The sequence below is a fragment of the Osmerus mordax genome, chromosome 3 (genome assembly GCF_038355195.1).
Source record: "Osmerus mordax isolate fOsmMor3 chromosome 3, fOsmMor3.pri, whole genome shotgun sequence".
Lineage (NCBI taxonomy): Eukaryota > Metazoa > Chordata > Actinopteri > Osmeriformes > Osmeridae > Osmerus > Osmerus mordax.
Window position 1 is genome coordinate 20,276,699 of NC_090052.1, and position 15,771 is coordinate 20,292,469.

The 15,771-nt window shown below is 48.4% G+C and overlaps 1 protein-coding gene across 1 annotated transcript in view; it reads left to right on the plus strand.

Moving 5' to 3' along the window:
• The window catches only part of plcl5 (phospholipase C like 5), a 96,701-nt gene that overhangs the window by 14,153 nt on the left and 66,777 nt on the right, over nucleotides 1–15,771 (plus strand). Inside the window, 11 exon segments of the mRNA XM_067232742.1 lie at nucleotides 9,681–9,818; nucleotides 9,987–10,143; nucleotides 10,720–10,809; nucleotides 12,573–12,747; nucleotides 12,919–12,959; nucleotides 12,961–13,050; nucleotides 13,213–13,364; nucleotides 13,644–13,662; nucleotides 13,664–13,699; nucleotides 13,702–13,802; nucleotides 15,445–15,624. Coding sequence (XP_067088843.1) covers nucleotides 9,691–9,818; nucleotides 9,987–10,143; nucleotides 10,720–10,809; nucleotides 12,573–12,747; nucleotides 12,919–12,959; nucleotides 12,961–13,050; nucleotides 13,213–13,364; nucleotides 13,644–13,662; nucleotides 13,664–13,699; nucleotides 13,702–13,802; nucleotides 15,445–15,624 — 1,169 coding nt within the window. The 5' untranslated portion in view covers nucleotides 9,681–9,690.

A 15,771-nucleotide genomic window follows, 5' to 3' on the forward strand; every position in this document is an offset into this window, starting at 1 on the left:
CCTTCTCTGGCCAGGGGTCTGTGGGCTAGAGGCCATGGGCTGTCATCTGCTGTAACACAGAGCTCTCTAATTGATAGGGCTTTGTGCTAGTCCTCTTGTAAGTCAGGCTCCAGTCTGTAGCCCTCAGTCTCCCAGCCACCCAGCCAGCCAATGTTCCAGTCAGTGACATGGAAGTAACAGATTGCTAGACACTGGTGCTTCCTCACAGAAGGGGGGGAGACAGGGCAGAGGGAGTGGAGAACATTTGGTCTTCTGTTCGCCCGCTCAAAGCTGCATGTTCTCTGCAGTCCTCTGCGTTTTCTCTCCTACCTTTTCCAGCTAAGGCCGTTCTGTCAGAATCCAGACATTGCAGACATGCCTTATGGTGCAGGGTTACTGGAATAGGACTGAGAATATGACGATATGAATCGTCGTATCGTCATAGGAGTTTTATTGGCCTCCACTCATACTCATTGCAATGGCAGGTTTCGAAATATTTTGTTAGGTGGATTTTTATAGCAGCATAAAATATAATTATGTGTGGTTAGTTCCCACCCCCATAGGTAGAGGCCAATAAAATCAATGAACAAGAATCTTAACCAACCCCCTGGCCCTCTGGCTTTTTGTTTAAATGTCTGCTCAGTGCTTTGTCAACTTTATTTTCTACAACACACAAAGCAGCCTTCAGTACAGCTCAGTCTCTGGAGTAGTTGATAGTATTGTATAGGATGGAAGACTAAAAGAGCAGTCTGTTCGTAGAAAGAAAATCATCCGTTTAAACTATTATTGCGTCTCCGACACCAACTGCTTTTGGGCTGGAAAACCCAATACAATGCTGCCTTATCCTCAACTATTTAAATGGCATTTAATACAGCATTCAAGAATGTATCATTATCTACAATGGATTGATTATACAAGATGACAGTACATCTTATGATTGTGTCTCAAGTGTTTGCCTCCCTCCTTGGGCCCATATAATAACGGCAAGCAGGTAATTCAGTTCTGAGCTCCTAGCACTGTAGGTGGGGCGGGGCGGGGCGGGGTGGTGCTTGTTGTGTAACTACAAAGGGATCGGCCCTTACACCAATTTAGAGAGTGTTTTGTGTGTGTTTGTGTGTGGCTTGTTCTGGGTGTCTGACAGTGCTATTCAAAGGGAACTTCTATTGAGTATAGCAGTAGGCCTCCTTGGAGTCCACAATAATAACAGTGGGGGGAGTAATGGCCCTGGCTCCGGCTTTTCTATAGCCTTTTCTCTGCAGACGGTGAGGAGTCCTCAAGTATTGGGCATCCAGTTCGTTTGGTTCACATTTCCGTTACGTACTCTACAAAGCACCTTTCAATCATTATTAATTGTCATGGGACACCACTGTGTTTGAAAGTTGAAAAGGGAAGTGAGCGGAAAGGCCGAAGGGGTGAAATCATATGACCCCCTGAAAGGTCATGGTTAAACTCACAAGAGTAGGCATGATGAAAGTGATTTGTAATGCTGCTAATCCTTCCTGTATGCTGCATCAGGCCTGTGTTCCCCAGGGCCCTACCCCTCCATCCCTCCGCCAGCACGGCTTCCCAGCCAGCATCTGATGGTGGCCGCATCCCACAGTAGCTGGTTCCTATCCCAACCCTTGGTCTACGCCAGGGCTATCCAGCCCTGTTCCTGGAGAGCTACCACCCTTAAGGTTTTCCCTACGACTCTCACTTAGCACAGCTGTTTCTCATAATTATCTCGTTTACAAGCTGAATCGGGTTAGTTACAATTGGGGTTGGAAAGCTCTGATCGACACTGTCACACACAGGCGTCCACACATACCCCCCCCCCCCCCCTCCTCACACACACACACACACACACACACACACACACACACACACACACACACACACACACACACTGACTGAACAGATAAAACCCTTTGAGGATGTGAGGATGGGATGATGACACTGGGATGGCCCTGGGGGTGTATGTTATGTGGCTCACTGCATCCTGACTGAGAGAAACACACACATAAGCTGACAGAGGTGGGGATGGGCCAATCCCCCAAGGCAGAGACGAGACTGCTGCTTCATGATGTCATGTGTCTCCAGGCCTGTGGCAGTGTTGAGCTAAATAGCTCTGAAGCCCTTCACGTCTTACAACGCAGCATTGATTACAACAGGGATAAGTTTGCGGCTCTGCAAAGGAAGATGGAGGACATGGAGACCTTCCTGAAGGGTGGACGTGAAAATTGAGTTGCGGCTACTCGTCAAAACAACTAGGGGAGTCAGGTGGCTGAGCGGTGAGGGAATCGGGCTAGTAATCCGAAGGTTGCCAGTTTGATTCCCGGTCATGCCAACTGACGTTGTGTCCTTGGGCAAGGCACTTCACCCTACTTGCCTCGGGGGAATGTCCCTGTACTTACTGTAAGTCGCTCTGGATAAGAGCGTCTGCTAAATGACTAAATGTAAATGTAATGTAATGTACCCCAATCTTATCCACTTTCGGCCCCGTAACCAGCACAGGCCTTGGCCAAGGCCGTCGCTGGAAAACAACTCCCCTGGAGAGCGCTGAAGCGAGACTATCTTGCTCCTCCCTCCCCCCCCCCCCCCCCCCCCCCCCCCCACCGACATCTGTGGTTTGGTCTCTGCCCGGGTCATGACCAAGGATGTCTCCTGGCCAACACAATCTGCATAGGGAGAATCGGACTGATTGTGGCCTAGGTCGAGGGCGCCAACCCAGACCTACTCACACATTAACTTTCACCTACTACAGATATCACCACCCCCCCACCCCCATCCAACGCCTTCGCCTGCTTGTTTCCCCAGGGTGGCTGGCGGGTCTGTGTCCAGCGCCTACCATGGCTGCAGGTCCAGATGCTGCTTGTCTACCCCCCCCCACTCCCCGTTGCAAGTCACGTGTTTTTGTAAATGTTGTTGTGCTTATGTGCTGAGGTTCTTGTCTGTTCCCACACTGTACTCCTCTAGGAGCATTGTCTGGGTGTTGCCTTTTTCTGTCCTCCTCTCTCCTCATGTTATGCTGTAACTTTCTAGTTGGCGCCGAAAATGGCTGCCTAGGTAGGCTCTCCTGCCAAAGTAAATTCCTTGTCTGTGCAAACTTTCATGGCGAATAAAAACCCATTCTGATTCAGATTCTGATCCGGTGCAGGAGGCAAACAAAACTATTGCTCTCCGTTAACCTGTCCATAGCCGCGGGAACATATTTTATCAGGGGGGTGCTGGGGGGGGGGAGGGGGGTGCTGGGGGGGGAGGGGTATGGTGGGGGGGGGGGCTTAATGTTGCAGGGCGGTGCAGCGGTGGTGGATTTTTAAGTTATATCATTTTAAATTCTGGTGCTGTCAGCAGGGGAGGCTGCAGCACCCCCAGCCCCCACTGTTCCCGCGGCCGTGCTCCTGTCTGGTTCAATGTATGTGAAATAAATGAATAAATAAATTCATTAACTCTCTTTCACAGATCTTCACACAGTTCCATTTCGGTCTTACTTAGTTGATTAGTCCATGTGTCATCAGGACATCATTCCTGGGAGCACCCAGCCCAGCGCCCAGATTGGGACTGCACACAAGACAATCCATCACTGGAAATGGTCAACTTTCACTACAAATCACCTATGGCTTTGACTTAGCCAGGTAGTGAACAATTCAGATACTGGTTTGAGTCTTGTCGATGGTTTTATGTACCATCTACCTAAATCAGAAGTCAGAACCCTGACTCGAGCCTGATGAAGAAGGAAGGGGGCGGGGCATGTGTTCTACACAGGAAGTACAGTAGCATAATACAGTAGCCAGTGTTTAGTTGTCTGGAGGGCTGTACAGATAAAAGGGGTGCAGACTGCAGTCGAAAGTCTTATAGGCTACATGGTGAACGTACTTGGGATTGGCCTTGGCCTCCAATATGTGGAGTTCCACATTCTATGTTTGCACTACCTATCTTTTGACAAGTTGATGAGTTGACAAGATGTACTTTGGTCAATGCCTCATGTTTGCTGGCAGTATTATACTTGAGTAAGCATGCATGCAGTGGTGGTGTAATGAAGTAGTTGAGGTCAGGTCACACAATACACACACTACCCCCCCCCCCTTTTCCCTCCCTCCTAAATACAGAACACCCCTTGCCCTTTCTCCTTGGGATCTGGATATTACACAGCCGCATGCTGTGCCCTGGACCGAAGGGTTCCCTGCCCCCTCCCCTCCCTGTGAGCCCAGCCTAGCAAGCCGTTGGTGGGGGTAGGAGATGCAGCCATGCAGACTGAAGGTTCGGGATATGGGCTCCGAGCTTAATTTGACACTCAGCTGTTACTTCAGAGGTTATTTATAAACTTTGGAAAGAGACATTTACATTTAGTCATTTAGCAGACGCTCTTATCCAGAGCGACTTACAGTAAGTACAGGGACATTCCCCCGAGGCAAGTAGGGTGAAGTGCCTTGCCCAAGGACACAACGTCATCTGGCACGGCCAGGAATCAAACTGGCAACCTTCTGATTACAAGCCCGCTTCCCTAACCGCTCTGCCACTTGACTCCCCAGAGACGACGTGATAATGCACTGGACTGGACTGTCTTCCAGTCATGAAGCACAGCAGGGAGCAGCGGGGGGGGGGGGGGGGGGGGGGGGGGGGGCGTGGCTGAGTGACAGGATGTCTGGTACAGGAACAGAGTGGTGGACTGTGTGTGTGTGTGTGTGTGGGAGGGGAGGTTGTAAGGTACAGCCAGCCGCAGTGCAGAGTCTAAATGCAGGGTTCAGTCTGGTTGCTTGCAGTCCTGCCTGTTTGGTGATTTAGTTCTGTGGCTACAAGTAACTTGGCTCAGACAGGTTAGTTTACAGAAAGTTGTGGTAACCTCTTTGTCTTAGGCAGAGAATCGAGGTAGGTAGGTGGGTGGTGTGTCAGTTCCCTAACAGGAAGTTCTTGTGTCGGTGGAAGGCTGTCTCTCCTGAGTGGAAGGAGTGGGTGATTTAAAAATGAAGTAAAATGCTCCCTCTAGTCACTTCATCTGACATCAGCACACTCCTTTTCACTCTCTCTCCATCTCTGCCTTGTTCGTTCGCTCTCTCACTCTCTCTCACTGAATCTTTTGCTTTCGTCACTGACGGCAATAAAGTCCAACTGCAGTGTCATCCTTCAAAGAAAAGGAAAGTGTTATGAGAAAGGCAGATGTTTTTTTCTCTATCTTACTCAGAGGGACTTTTCCTCTCTCCCTTTACACTGAAATATCCACAACAGCAACTGACGGCTACTTTTAGTGTTATGCTACTTTTACCTGTCAGTTGCCATCTGAAATACCAGCAGCCAAACAAATGCCCATATTCTGCAGCAAGTCATTATAAACAAATAATAACATTAGTTTTGTTGAGCAACTCTGTCAATATTGTATGTCTTAAGTTGGCTAGTTATGCAGTGTGGGTTAATGTTTGGAGACTCACTAACCTGTATGTTGGGGGAAGCTGGGTTAATTTGATGCATGTTTCAGTAAGTACCATTGTATCTCCCCATCTGGTAAGAAAAGTAATGGGATATGTTCCGTTTCTCGAATTCATCTCCCCTCTCCATGTAGGCTTGAGACAGGAAATTGCATTCCCTAATCCAGCTGTCTGCCTGGACTTCTTAATTCTAAATGAACGTTCCCTCTAGTCACTGTGAGAGTAGCGGGTGATGATGGTACAGCAAAAATGTTAGAAAAACAACCCTGGTTGTTTATCTTTGTCTGTGACCTTGTGTTGAAAGTTCTCTTGTCAGAAACACAGGCATTGCACCAAAGAGTATTGAAAGAGTGAAAATAAACACTTTTAAGTGCTTATCTGATTACTCGTGATGGACATTGATGTTTCCCCGGGCGCAAGGTTTAACAGGCCCAGTAAGGGAGGCCCCACCCGGAATGGAGAATACATTATGAAATTTTGTAGTTGTGTAATCCTGGCTTGCAACCATTCGTCTTCCCTTGACAGGCCATTTTGTGTTCTCTGAGATCGTAAATAAGTCTCTATTCTGCCCATGGATAACCCCCCCCCCCCCCCCTCTGGCCCGTGGCTGTTCTTTTTGGTCCCAGTGCTGGCGAAAGGAGAAGAGCACATGAATGCACATATCTTAAATAAGATTGAATCATATACTTGGATCGATACTGATTCATTTCAAATTAGAAAAGTGTCACGGGAAGCTCTTGCTGTTTCACTCCACAGATCAGGAAACTTCATGGCTTATGGTCACTATTTAGCTTTTCTGCACGACACAAACTGCATTGTGATAATCCTTTTTGACTCTGCTTTTGTTTGAGATAGACAGAAAGTTAGTTAACCGTGTCTGTGTTTAAAACAACAGGGCACTTGTGTTGCAAGTACAGAATCCTCTGGCATGACGTTGTCATAAATCCTGCGAGTGACCTCATATGGGGCTTAGTGTGAGAATATTTTTTTCTTGTTGAAGGGCCAAAGTCTTATCTTTATGAGAGGCTATATAAATGAGACAAAAGGATGATGGCCTTTGAAGAGAGGGCCAAGGTAAAGAGAAGTTACTGTTGGCCTGAAGTGGAGGACTGCTATATCTGTCTTATCTTCAGTGTTGGGAGGGCTTCTGTGTGTACAGTGTCCACAGTCTCTGCTTTGAATTAATACCACTGGAGATCTGCCTGGCCCGTAACAAGTTGTTACTACGGCAACCTTCCTCTGTCCTGAGCTTCAGTTGCCACTGATTTCAAACAGTCAGGCCTCCGTCCCTTTTGAAAGGTCACTTCAACCTGGCTGCCCTCATGACTTCAAGTCATGCAAGTGCTTGGTTGAGTCGCGACATCAGGAAGTTAGCACCGAAGAATGCCCTTGGGTTTATGTTTAAACTGGGTGCACATGCATAGCTAATGCACTTGTTTCTTGGCTTATCCATTGACCTGTTGTATCGTGCTCCTTCACCTGGGTGTCCCAGTGGCTTTGATCTCCGTCCGTGCAGCACAAGGGGTGGAGACCAGGACGGAGAATGTTCAATCACCATCTCGATTCCTTCTTATCCTTTTTATTTGTTTAATATTATAATATTATTTATTTATTTTGGGGGGGGGGGGGTAACCAATTAAAGTCATGAGACTCGCCGCAAGCTCGGCATGACATCGGCAGTTAGAACACAAGGCTGCAGGGCTGTTCCCCGCCTCTGTTTGGGCTAACAAATAGATGAAGGACAGCCGTTATCTCATTAGCGGGACCTGTGCGCGGCTGACGCACCGAACGAGGAGACAGAAATGAGACGGGAGAGACGCGGCAGGGAACCAACAGACGGTCAAATGAAGACACGCACATATTTGTCTGGAAGCTTCGTGGCAGCATGTGGGCGGCTGATGTTCTCGGTCTTCGGGGTCCAACCAGAGGAAGGAGCTGTCTCTAATCAATCATGCTGAACTTTGCTGCTCCCCTCAACAGTCTGCAGTAACACAGAGCAGGGCTGACGGCCAGAGTCTAGACACTGATCAAACTATGGCATGATACTCTTACACAACCTGATGTGTTGTAGGTAAAGTGAGGCCTTCGTTGCAGTGTAGCACATAAGAAGAAGATGAAGAATGCTAGCTAGCGAGGCAAAAGGTTGCATGTGCACTGTGTGTGTTTGTGTAGCCGCATAGTTGATGGAGCATGTCGAAGTAGGCTGTTTTTACCATGGAACTGGAGCATACTGGAAGTGTGCTGGAGTCCTGTTGAGTTTTGGTTTCAGATTTTGTCAATGCTGTGGTGAGACCGAGGCTTGCGCTCACTTCCTCTATTCATTCTCTTCTGTTCTTCTCCCTGGCTCCATCTGTCTCCTGTCTTTCTCTCAGGTTAGAGGCACTCCTCCTCAGAAGGCCCTGCTCTTACATGGTAACAAACAGCTGAAGACAAGAGGTAAGATCCCCTCTGTTTGTCTACAACCGGGACTGTGTCAGGAGAGTGTTGTTACACTGTGCCGTTTCAGAAGAGTTTCAGATTCAGTGATCCATTCAGTTGTAGGAGCCGTGAAAAAGAAGAGAAAAACAAGCGAAAACTCAAGACTTTCAGTTCCCTCTTTGTCTCTCCGTGCCAGGATGTGTGCTGTGTTGCGTTTGAGTGAGTCAACCCAGAGTAATGTTCTTGTTGTGCTGGGAAAAGTTGGGGGAAAGATGTTAATGGTGGTAACCGGCACCTGGAGACCATAGAAACCCATTCAGGAGAATATGAGGACCCAAAAGCTCCCCAGACGACGACCAAAACAGCCACAGGCAACCCCAGAAATATGTTTGATATATATATTTTTAAATATATGTATATATATATATATATATATATCTGTGTGTGCGTGTATAGATTGCGGGTATAGGGTAGTACAGACTGACATCCCAACTCACAAGGGGGCGGGACAGGAAATAGATGCTGGTTGACTGTGTTACATGCTCTTCCTTTTTCATTCCTCTGCTGTCACCTGACAGTGTGCTGAGCTATTTACTTCTCTACAGAGGCAGTGGGAGATTATGCTTCTACAATTCAGGCACACGGTTACTTAGACCAGAGTGCTCTCAAACCATCTGCCATGGTTTCTACATGGGGGCTTTTTTGAATGAATTGAATCAAATCCCCAATGTGATTTGGGACAGGGTGAGTGCAGTAGGTTTAAGGTCAAGGTTCAGGGAAGCCACCTGACTGTGCGGGAGCAGGAAAACGTTCGGACTGGATGTGCGTCCCGCTCAAAAGCACAAAGGTCATAGGATGTCCTTTCTGATCACCTCTCTCTGTTGAACATGTATTACCGGTACTCTCTCCCTCCATTGAGGGGAAAAGCTGTGAATCTTCTTCATCTGCATTCTGTTGCAGACAATCCGCTTGTGGCCTGAGCATTTGCTTGCCTTGCCTCCTCATGCACTCCCAACTGTACATGATGACTGATACACACAAACTAATACCTGGTCGTCAACCGGAAACCAGTCGCCATGACGGCCAACAGCGAGTCTCCCGGTCCTGTCCTACATCTATAAAGTTGAACAATGGATTTTGGTGTTTTCAAACCCATTGACACTGTATGACTATGTTTAGCCTGTGTTCTGCTCCTCTCTCTCACCAACCGTCTCTGGAGGAGGGGATCCCTCTCTGAATTGCTCCTCCCAAGGTTTCTTCAATTGTTTCTCCTGTTGGGAGTTTTTCTGGGAGTTTTTCCTTGTCTTCCTTGAGGGTTTAGGTTGGTTGAGGGGTAGTTCTATGGGCGTATGTGAAGCCCTCTGTGACATGCTTGCATGTAAAAAGGGCTATACAAATACATTTGATTTGATTAATACACACTGATACACACTGATAAACACTTAAAATTTTAGGTATATGTTTATTGTATGCACCTTCCTGCCAAAGCAAATTCCTTGTCTGTGCAAACTTTCATGGCGAATAAATCCCATTCTGATTCTGATTCTGATTCTGATACACACACACGCACACAGTCACCCTATCACTGACACTTTTGAGAAGAGCAGATGCATACAACATGTGAGGGGGTGTATTGACAAGAAACATGGTTCAGAGACCTAGCAGGTATCCGGGCAGGACAGAGAGAGTCTTCCCTCAGGCAGCTGTTGACTCAACACAACATTGTTGTTTGGACCCTCAGCCGGCTCAGAGACTCGTCTCTTCCGGTTCAACCAGTCCAACCATTTGCCAAGGTCAAACGTCAAAGAAGATGCTCCCATTGATGTTTGTGTTTGTTTCTGTGTGGATGTGTGTGTGTGTGTCTGTGTGTGTGTGTATCAGGGTGTTGAAGATGGCAGTGTGGATCCAGGCCCAGCAGCTCCAGGGTGATGCGCTGCACCAGATGCAGTCCCTTTACGGACAGCACTTCCCCATCGAGGTGCGCCACTACTTGTCCCAGTGGATCGAGGGGCAGCTATGGTGAGTGAGCGATTAGCCCTCACAGCGCTCACCACTTAACTCTTCCTGTCACATGGACTCAGCTGTGGGGGGGGGGGGGGGGGGGTGCTCCATGTGTTTGTGTACTTTGCGCGCGCATGCCTCCATGGCTAGGAGGGGTTGTCAACACCGTGTGGTTTGACCCTTCAGGGACACCATAGACCTGGAGAACCCCCAGGAGGAGTTCAAGGCCAAGCGTCTGCTGGACAGTCTCATCCAGGAGCTGCAGAACAAGGCCGAGCATCAGGTGGGCGAGGACGGCTTCCTCCTCAAGATCAAGCTCGGCCACTACGCCAGCCAGCTCAAGGTGAGAGAGCCGTGGGCCCCGACATCGCTTTCACAAGCCTCCAGACTGTCTTAGGCTGGTTAAACACTCTGCGCCAGGTCACTGTGCTTGAGCAACCAGCCGTTGTTGGTATTTATGACTAAGCTCTCCTCTCAGGGATGTTTGTATTGGCTGCAGGGCAGAGTAACCAGGCATATGCTTCCATTTCCTTCATTTCTTAACCCTACACTTGGGGGGTTTTGCCTTTGGTTCACTACAGTGGTGGTTCATGGGCGTCAAGTGTGTGTACAAATACGTTTGTGCGTGCTCGTGCGTTCGGAAGTGAGTGTGCGCGCGAGTGCTGTGCGTGTGTGCGTGCGTACTCCACCGTAAGTGAAAGATGTCCTTGGAATCTCATAAAAAGCCAGTGGAGATGTGACTCATTATTTGAGCGTAATGGAGAAGCAGAGCCCATGAGTGGGCTCGCACTGTTGGCCTGCTGTGTGATCTCTGGAAATTGATCAGTCTTGTGTGCAGGGTTGTTTTTGTCAGTCAGCGGCTAACACGGCTAACACGGCTAACACGGCTAACACGGCACATGCGGGCCTTGTCTTTCAGAGCACGTATGACCGCTGTCCTCTGGAGCTGGTCCGATGCATCAAGCACATCCTCTACACAGAGCAGAGGCTGGTCAGAGAGGCCACCAATGTAAGTGTCCGTCACACGCCCGTACGCACGCACACACACACACACACGCACATGTGAAGACTATTGGGTGGAACACAGGGACAGACAGGACACAAGTGTGGTGACTCCAGAGGGTTGAGACGGCAACTTCCATTTAATGATTGTTCTGGATGCATACACATGCAAAGTTAAAGTTAATTTTAAAGGTCAGTCTTGTGATATTAGTCTAACATGGTATTGGTCAAGAAAATACTGGAACAAATTGTCCTGGCTCCTGACTGTCTGCTGACCGGTTTAGGAACATTATAACTGATATCCTTTCTCAGTTCCTCTGTAAGAAATTAAACACAAGGAGGCTCTGTCCATCTTGCACACCATAAAATAAACAACAAGGCCCCTGCACTGGTTGCATGTTGATATTGGAAATGAATGTAATACTGGTAGAGAAGATTAATTGTACCATACTAATGTAAGTAAGTAAGTAAGACTTTATTTATATAGCACATTTCATACAAGAATTGTAGCTCAAGGTGCTTTACATAAAATCAATAAAAACAATAATACAAGTGATAAACAATTCAAACAAAAATAAAAATCCCAATAAGATCTCTGTTCAAGAGAGAAAACAACTTTAAAAAGTAGGAAAACCCTTTTGAGATAAAATTACTTAAATGCTTCGGTAAAAAGGTAGGTTTTAAGCTGTCTTTTAAAAATGTCTAGAGTGTTTGCTTCCCTAATATTTATGGGTAATTTGTTCCATAGTTTTGGGGCGTAATTGACAAAGGCTGAATCACCAATCTTCTTATGACTGCTTCTGGTGACCTCTAATAGGCCTGCATTTGATGAATGTAAAGGTCCTGACTGTTACACAGAGTGTGTGTGTTGTGTGGTTGGACAGTACTGGAAATGCCATATTATACAATCATAGAAATATTACTACATAGTCTGTCACCAACACCTTAAATGTGTAGCATGGTGAAGCTGCAACAAAAGTACCAGCACAGGATAATACCCGAGCAAAGGTACAGTGCATGATGTGTGAGGTACTAGCATAAAATAGCCAATTATATGACATTATGGAAATCTGAGCTGTTGGGGAATGCTTTTTTTGCAGATTCTCTGTCATCATAGGTAGTTTTGTTTGTTTATTTTGTTAGAAAAACAGACGGTATCTATACCCTCACAAAGACCCACCTACTTACATTGCGAGACAAATGTGAGACCATACACATAGCTAATCTGAGACCTTCATGTCTCACCACTGGCCCAGCCTCAACGAAACTCAGAATGTACCTATCATCCGTGTGTCAGAGAAGACGTCAGGAGAGCTCCTGTTATAACATGTGCTAGGTTATCAAACCATAAACCCAGTGGTCCATAAAACATCTGACTATCAATAGGGCCCTGGCATGGATTGATTTATCCTGTATCGCAGGACTGCACATTGGGACTGATTACATTCCAGTCTGTTTACTCTGGATATTGCCACAGCAGTATCCTCCCATGCTGTGGGCACCCGCGATAAGCAAATACATTTTTATCAGTCCTTTATTGTCCTGGCCGTACTCTTTAGGAGGTTTCAGGGAAATACACATCCCATTTTTGGGCCGACTGAAGTTTACAGTAAGGTGTGTGTGTGTGTGTGTGTGGGGGGGGGGGCCTTCTTTTAATTGTGCAAAATGAGACAATTTTTAATACTATCATTGATGGGCAATACACTATGAGATGGAGTCCGCATATCTTACAAGTCGACCTCACGTCTCTCGTCTGGCTCTGATTGGCAGTCGAGCTCGCCAGTGGGCGGGATGATGGACAGCATGTCCCAGAAGTACCAGCAGATCAACCAGGCCTTCGAGGAGCTGCGTCTCCTGAGCCAGGACACGGAGAACGACCTGCGCAAGCTGCAGCACAACCAGGAGTACTTCATCATCCAGTACCAGGAGAGCCTCCGCATACAAGGTACGCTCCACAACCTCGCCCTCCCTCGGCCGTGTGTGTGTGTGTGTGTGTGTGTGTGGTATGTTAGCACAGGTGCGGGAGGGAGATTTACGATCTTTCCGGGTGTTTTTCTCCACTCCTCCTCCTCATCCCTCGCTCCCTGTCCCCCCTGTCCCCCCTGTCCCCCCTCAGCCCAGCTCACCAGCCTAGCCACACTGCCCCCTGCTGACAGGGCAGCTGCGGGAGCCCAGCCTTCTGAGCAAGAGGGCCACAGTTGAGGCCTGGCTCACCCGGGAGGCGAACACACTACAGAAATACAGACTGGTACACCTTCCCCGTCCAGCACAAGACACACACGCGCACCTACATTTAAGATTACAGCACAGGCGCGTTTACACTGTGTGTGTGTGTGTGTGTGTGTGTGTGTGTGTGCGTGCGTGGCGCTTATACGTGTGTCTGCTTGTGTGTGTGTGTGTGTGTGTACAGGACCTAGCAGAGAAACAACCAGAAGACGTTGCACCTCTGAGAAAACAGCAGACCATCATCGTAGACGACGAACTGATCCAGTGGAAGAGACGGCAGCAGCTGGCCGGCAACGGTGGCCCTGCTGAGGGGGGTCTGGACATCCTCCAGTCCTGGTGAGGACTCAGGTCACACACGCTGCACACACTTGACCCCCACTCTACACCCCCACAGGTCAGAGGGCAAAGGTTAGCCACGCTCTCAGTGGACACTGTTAGCATTACCAGTGGTCAGATTTATGACTTGTTTACTCAATACTCAGAATTTCAGATTTATGACTTGTTTACTCAATACTCAGAATTTCATCTGCTCGCTTTTGAATAAACATATTCTTACCTCAGTATGCTCATACCGGTATTACTGTAAAGATGTATCTGTGTGTGTTTGTGTCCAAGGTGTGAGAAGCTAGCAGAGGACTATCTGGCAGAACAGGCAGCAGATTCGACGGGCCTGAGCACCTCAGGACAGCAGTTGCCCATCCCAGGCCCCATCGAAGACCTCCTGAACGAGCTCAACAGCACCATCACAGATATCATCTCAGCGTTGGTCACTAGGTGTGTGGATCGACCCCGTTCTTTTCTCGCCCATCTGCCTCTCTCGTCCTTCAGGCACGTTGATTCTTGCCCTGTGGCACAGTTGTGCGGAGGCAGCATTGTTGCAGTGTGTACTGTACAGCATTTAAAGTTTATTTACCACATTTCATAACCAGCCTTAGGCATGATGCAACCTCTGCAGAGAACTTACACAAGTTTGAGTCCTGTGTGGTAAAACAGATCAGATAAACATGACTCCTATTTACGAAACAACATTATCTAAGTGGTTGCTCTAATATTGAATGAGTCAGTGATGGGGTCACCCAGGTGTCTTAATGTGACTAGGATGAGCCCCAGAAGCACAATGTTCATAAAAGTAGGACGTGTTTGCGTGTGGTCAGTATCTGCGTTATGTGTATTAGCAGGTGTGTGTTTGTTTGTTCCTGTGTGTGTGAACATGTGTGTCTGTTCCTGCACGTGTGTGTGTTTTGTACCACTCTCATGCTGGGCTGACGCAGAGCGAAGGCTGGCCAGCCCAACCCCCCTCCCCCTTCCCCATCCCCGCCCTGCTCCCCGACCCTCGCTGGTCTTGGCCCGCGAGCAGACCAGCATAGCGGGGCTTACAGAACCCATCGACCCCTGGACCGGAAGATCAGGTCCTGGAAGAGCGATGGACCAGAGGCAGACGAGCGGTTTAAGGGACGGGGAGGATGGGCGAGAGAGGGGAGATACAAGTAGAGAGAGAGAGAGAGAGAGAGAGAGAGAGAGAGAGAGAGAGAGAGAGAGAGAGAGAGAGAGAGAGAGAGAGAGAGAGAGAGAGAGAGAGAGAGAGAGAGAGAGAGAGAACTGATGAGAGACGAGGAGAGACAAAGAGTCTGCAGTCTGCCGGCGAGATGAGCATGGAGTCACATGGGTCACGGCGGCATTGAGAACACGAGTCGTCGTTTCCCGGAGGCTCTCTCGGCCTAGCAGCCGACCGCAACGCCTCGCCGCGGAACAAGGAGCTCTCCTAGCGCTCCCAGCGTCCCTGTCTCTTCTCCAGCACTGGGGTCCCTGCTGACCCTCATAATGCACCCAGAACATGTCCCTGTCACGGCGATGTCCGTCGGCCCACAGACAGAGAGCGTGAACGGTGGAGCACTGTGACTTTCAAATGCCAAACATGACGGTTTCCTCTCATTTATCTCCCCTTATGCTCCCCAGATGAGCCACTTCCTCTCCATTTCCCGAAACCCTAGTGGGCCGCTAAAAAGGGGGAGGGGTTAGGGGTTGGTGTCTCATCACTGCTTGCTGAATGTACACAGCCCTGTTGTCTCTCAGGTGTCGTCTGGGACTGTGTTCTATCTCTCTGTCTGTTTCCATCTGTGTGTCGTCGCTCTATTTCACTCTTTCTTTCTCTCTCTCTCTCCTCTCCCCACCTCTTTCTCTCTCTCTCCTCTCCCCACCTCTTTCGCTCTCTCTCCTCTCCCCACCTCTTTCTCTCTCTCTCCTCTCCCCACCTCTTTCGCTCTCTCTCTCTCTCTCTCTCTCACACTGAGTGCTTTTGTGTTTCCGTCTGTGAAAGAAAGACGTATGTCGACTGTAAACGTTCATTAGCCGTAGTGTGTTGCTAGGATTCCTAGTGGTTTACGCTGACCTTGTCGCCTTCTCCTTTTCCCTTCAGCACCTTCATCATTGAGAAGCAGCCTCCACAGGTTCTAAAGACCCAGACCAAGTTTGCCGCGACAGTGCGCCTCCTAGTGGGGGGGAAGCTGAATGTGCATATGAACCCTCCACAGGTCAAGGCCACCATCATTAGCGAACAGCAAGCCAAGGCCCTTCTCAAGAACGAGAACACTCGCAAGTGAGTTCCAGCTGTGTGTGGTTTTCAGCACACAGCATTATTGTTATACATCCGCATTAACATAATTCGCTTAGGTTATTTTCACTCTCCAACTCTGATATTACAGAGGAACTGACAGAAAAGTTATATAGCATTTCTGCTGTTTCT